This window comes from Hyla sarda, chromosome 12, assembly GCF_029499605.1.
Source record: "Hyla sarda isolate aHylSar1 chromosome 12, aHylSar1.hap1, whole genome shotgun sequence".
NCBI classification, from domain to species: domain Eukaryota; kingdom Metazoa; phylum Chordata; class Amphibia; order Anura; family Hylidae; genus Hyla; species Hyla sarda.
In genome coordinates, this window is record NC_079200.1 from 16,009,717 (window position 1) to 16,015,124 (window position 5,408).

Consider the following 5,408-nt stretch of genomic DNA (forward strand, 5'->3'; position numbering starts at 1 on the left):
GGGAGGAATGAAATGACACAAGGGGTGATGGGGAGGAATGTAATGACACAAGGGGTGATGGGGAGGAATGATATGGCACAGGGGGTGATGGGGAGGAATGAAATGACACAAGGGGTGATGGGGAGGAATGTAATGACACAAGGGGTGATGGGGAGGAATGAAATGGCACAGGGGGTGATGGGGAGGAATGAAATGGCACAGGGGGTGATGGGGAGGAATGAACTGACACAGGGGGTGATGGGGAGGAATGAAATGGCACAGGGGGTGATGGGGAGGAATGAAATGGCACAGGGGATGATGGGAAGGAATGATATGGCACAGGGGGTGATGGGAAGGAATGAAATGGCACAGGGGGTGATGGGGAGGAATGATATGGCACAGGGGGTGATGGGGAGGAATGAAATGGCACAGGGGGTGATGGGAAGGAATGAAATGGCACAGGGGGTAATGGGAAGGAATTAAATGGCACAGGGGATGATGGGAAGGAATGATATGGCTCAGGGGGTGATGGGAAGGAATGATATGGCACAGGGGATGATGGGAAGGAATGATATGGCTCAGGGGGTGATGGGGAGGAATGATATGGCACAGGGGGTGATGGGGAGGAATGATATGGCACAGGGGGTGATGGGGAGGAATGATATGACACAGGGGGTGATGGGGAGGAATGATATGGCACAGGGGGTGATGGGGAGGAATGAAATGGCACAGGGGATGATGGGAAGGAATGATATGGCACAGGGGGTGATGGGAAGGAATGAAATGGCACAGGGGGTGATGGGGAGGAATGATATGGCACAGGGGGTGATGGGGAGGAATGAAATGGCACAGGGGGTGATGGGAAGGAATGAAATGGCACAGGGGGTAATGGGAAGGAATTAAATGGCACAGGGGATGATGGGAAGGAATGATATGGCTCAGGGGGTGATGGGAAGGAATGATATGGCACAGGGGATGATGGGAAGGAATGATATGGCTCAGGGGGTGATGGGGAGGAATGATATGGCACAGGGGGTGATGGGGAGGAATGATATGGCACAGGGGGTGATGGGGAGGAATGATATGACACAGGGGGTGATGGGGAGGAATGATATGGCACAGGGGGTGATGGGGAGGAATGATATGGCACAGGGGGTGATGGGGAGGAATGATATGGCACAGGGGCTTGTGGTAGCTTGGGGGGTGTAGGGTATGGGCAGTGTAGCTGTGCAGGTATCAAAGGGTGCTTGTTAACCCTTGCTATTCATGACGCCAGGGTGAGGGCTCCTCAATAAAGCTTTTCCTACCGCTGCCCTTCCAAGGAATGATAGGGAGGTAGATTATAATAGGTTTGAGGCAGATAATAATGGATTGTCCACAACCGGAAAGCTTCTGCAAACAGTGTTAACTTTTACTGAAGATTTTCTGTACACTTCATCAACACAACAGTCTCTTATCATAACAACAGCTTCCTGTGGAGATTGACAATGGTTGGGACTTTAGCTTTAAGAGTCTTTTAGTCTCTTGTGCTGTTCCACTGGATTTAGGGGAATTAGTTGCGGTCCAGTAGTCACGCTAGCATTAGCAAGAATGAGGTTTAAACTCACGATTTTTGGTTCTGCTGAGGCCGTAGGTTTTGAGGCCTAGCGTGTCTTGAAAGTTGCGTAACACACCGTCCTTTTAGTCCGGCATCCACGAGAGCAGCAACCCATGAGAGCGATAATTGGACGCAGCTCCCTTATATGGGCAGGGGCTGGATTAACACTAATTGGTCCATACGGATGTCAATCACCATTACAGAGATTTGTGGGTAACACGTGACCCAAGGACCTCCTAAGGTCCTGCAACATACCATAGAGGTTACTATCATGGTCACATGACCGAAGGTCCTGCGACGCTGAACAACGTAAGTACTATACATTCCTATACAATATAGCTTTAATTATAAAATATATACATTTATTAATATTAAAGTTAAACTTAAGGAGAGGCGACTAGGGTCTGTCCCACCTGAGGAACCCTACCTGAACGTAGTTACTCTGACTTTGGCGACCTCTACACTAGGTACTGGATGCAATACGGTACCGGGACACCACAGGGTAATGAAGGGGGGATGGAATGGCACAGGGGGTGATGAACTAGGAGAATAAAATGGCACAGGGGTGATAAGGAGGGGATGGAATTGTAACGTCCCAGTACAGGACATGGTTCTGTACTACCCTTAGGCCCTGTCAGGTTGAGTCCCTCGGTGACCTGGGTGCTCTCCTGCAGTGCCTTCCCTGCTGTCATTATAAGTGTCATTAATTGTCATAGGATTATAGTCAGTGTATTAATGTATAGCGAGTCTAAAGGACCTGTGAGATGTCTGAAGGACCTGTGGAATATTACTTTATGTTATGTTGTCACATGATGTTACCCAGAGAGCACCAAGTTAACCTATGACCCGCAGCTTGACCAATGGGCTTTGTCTCAGCCCCCCTCTATATAAGGGGGCGGCCATTGCAATTCTGCCTCTTTCTGCTGAGGACAGCAAAGCACAGACATGACAGATCCTGTGTCCAGTACCTGGAGGCCATAAAGCCTGCACACTGCCACATTGTCAGTAAGTCATCTCATCTATGTCTGCTGTCTCTACTAAAGTCAAGACACTGGTCAAGTCTATTCTAGTCTGCGGGGCTGAACTAAAGTCTATTACAATAACTACAAGACCCAGCGAGCTGCAGGGTCCTTTCTGTGTTACTGGTCGACTCGCTGGGATTCTGGCCAAGCTGTGAAGATAATTTAGGATTTCCCTAGTATTATGACAGAAAATATAGATTTTATAAAGACAGGAGGCGAGTATCAATTGCAATATCCTTCTTTATTTAGCCCAATAGCAGAAAGAAATGCACTGGAAATTCAACACTGGAAGAAAAAAGGATGCAGGTCACCTAGCAACTGACCGCATCCCCCTTCCAACAATTCCACCAATCATGTCCTAGCTCGCTCCATAAAACCTGGCTCTGGCTCCACCTCCTCTTCTTTCTTGATGCCAGAATCCTCCGGAACATAGACCTGCACGAACAAATTCCCAAGGTAGAAAACCATCTTCGCCAGTTCGACTGGGCCTGAAAAACTCCAACTGAACTCGAGAAACCTCTTCTACAAACACGGAAGTCGTCAACTCCTGAAACACTATCTGATCAATTACCACGATTTCCCTATAACGAATCTTCAATAACCTAAAAGGAAAGAAAATAAACACCATAACAGGGATGGGAATAAGGGAGGGATGATACTCGCCTCCTGTCTTTATAAAATCTATATTTTCCGTCATAATACTATGAAAATCCTAAATTTTATGTCAGACAGGAGGATCGTATCAATTGCAAGTTCAAAGCACATCAATTAACATCCTACATTTCACAAAACTGACATAGCAACATGACCTTCTGGTCTGAAATAAAAAGTCCTAAACGTATCCTCCGACGACCAATCCGCCGCTTTTAATTTTTCAGAAAGCGAGCCTCCAGTCTGCGCCACCTTAGTAGCCATGGCCCCTCTGGAGGAGTGTGCCTTGAAAAAAGAAACATCCACCCCAGGCAGCGCCATAGACTGCTTCACCCAGCGCGCCAATGTCGGTGACGAAACTGGCAGGTAGGGCGAACAAAATGATATAAGCAATTGGGAGAACTGCTTAGAGCGTAATCCCTCCGTTTTGAGTTCATAAGCTTTCAAACACCGGACTACGCATAACAAGGGATGAGATGGAAAGAAAGGATAAAATACCGTTCGTAGATTAGTCTTCGTACGTCTGGTAATGGAGGATTGCACTCCCTGCGGAGTAAACTGTCTCCCAGAAATGTCTAACGCCCTCCCGTCCGAGACGCGCTTGATGGACACCAAACACAAAAACATGGTCAGTTTGTAAGATAGCAACTTAAGGGACAGCACATCATTATCTTCCCAATAAGAAAACATGCGTAGAACCAATGAAACATCCCACGTAATCTGATACCGGGGACCTGGCGGCCTTTTGAGCCTTATGCCTTTTAAAAGACGGCAAATCAGTTGATGCTGACCAACTCCCCTACCATCCACCGCACTATGTTGGGCAGAAATAGCAGACCTGGTTTGTCTGCAGTCGGGGCTAATTGTCCCGATATACAACTGTTTTATTTGTCCTGCTCTCTATATTGGATTGTTACTTAACCCTATTGTGATTGTGCTGGGCTGCGCCCCGGACTCTGATTTGCCTAAGTCTTAGCGGACTCCTGTTTTCTTTTGTGAAAATCTTTAATAAAAATTACAGTTGAAAAAAAAAAAGAAATAGCAGACCTATATACGTTAATAGTCCTATACGCCTTGCTTTCATTAAAGGCTTCCGATAAAAAATTTAACACATCAGCTATAGGGGCATGAATGGGATCCATCTGCCGCTGTGAGCACCAATGAACCCATAATCCCCAGGCTGATCGGTAAGCCGATCTGGTACCTGGAGCCCACGCCTCATGGATGAGGTCTCTAGTTGACTGTGAAAGGCTTCTATCAGGTTCTGATGCCCCAATATCCGCCACGCTACTACATTTAACTGACCTGACATCACTAACGGATGTAACTCTCCTGCAGGACCCTGAAGGACTGATGGAAACAGTGGACATATTCTCGGATAATCGACAACCATCCCCAAGACCTAGGGAAACCAGGACTGCGTCGGCCACCATGGAGTCATTAGTAAAAGTGTCGACTTCTGTGCCTCCGCCTGCCACAACACCCTGGGTATCATGGCGAACGGGGGAAACGCGTACAACGTCCCCTGAGGCCAAACTTGCAGGAACGCATCCGTTGCCATTGCTTCCGGATCTGGCCTCCAACTGAAAAAGTTGGGTAACTGGCGATTGAGCCGAGACGCAAACAGGTCCAAACTCAGGGGCCCCCACAACACCTGAATGGCCTGAAAAACAACCGGATGCAAAGTCCAGTCATTGCCGTCCACCAGATGTCTGGAGTTCCAATCCGCAATGGAATTGGAAACTCCCGGTAGATATTCCGCCTGAAGTACTATGTTCTTTTCCAGGCAGAAGAACCAAAGGTCCTTTGTAATGTCTGCTAGCATGCGAGACCTCGTGCCCCCCAAGCGACTGATATATTGTACCGCTGTGATGTTGTCCATGCAACTGTGGATGAGTCCATCCTGTGGGACGCAAAACTCTTGAGAGCAAACATGCCTGCGAGCAACTCCAGACAATTGATGTGCAACTGTGACTCCGTTGACGAACACTTGCCCCCTGTGGTGGATGACCCGCACTGGGCTCCCCAGCCTGTTAGACTGGCGTCTGATTCTATGATCAAATCCGGTTTGGAATTGAAGATCGTACTTCCATTCCATTCCTGCACATGCTCGAGCCACCACACCAATTCGTCCCGCGCCTCTCTTGACAGCGGGATCT

The 5,408-nt window shown here is 48.1% G+C and overlaps 1 protein-coding gene across 1 annotated transcript; it reads right to left on the bottom strand.

Annotated features, from left to right (window-relative positions):
* Positions 1 to 2,852: 2,852 nt before the first annotated feature.
* LOC130296207 (uncharacterized) lies at positions 2,853 to 5,112 on the bottom strand. Its single transcript, XM_056547507.1, has 2 exons — positions 4,297 to 5,112; positions 2,853 to 4,087 (listed from the first exon to the last, which is right to left on the bottom strand). The coding sequence occupies exons 1-2, from the start codon at positions 4,680 to 4,682 to the stop codon at positions 3,382 to 3,384; spliced, it is 1,092 nt and encodes a 363-aa protein (XP_056403482.1). The 5' UTR covers positions 4,683 to 5,112; the 3' UTR covers positions 2,853 to 3,381.
* Positions 5,113 to 5,408: the final 296 nt, after the last annotated feature.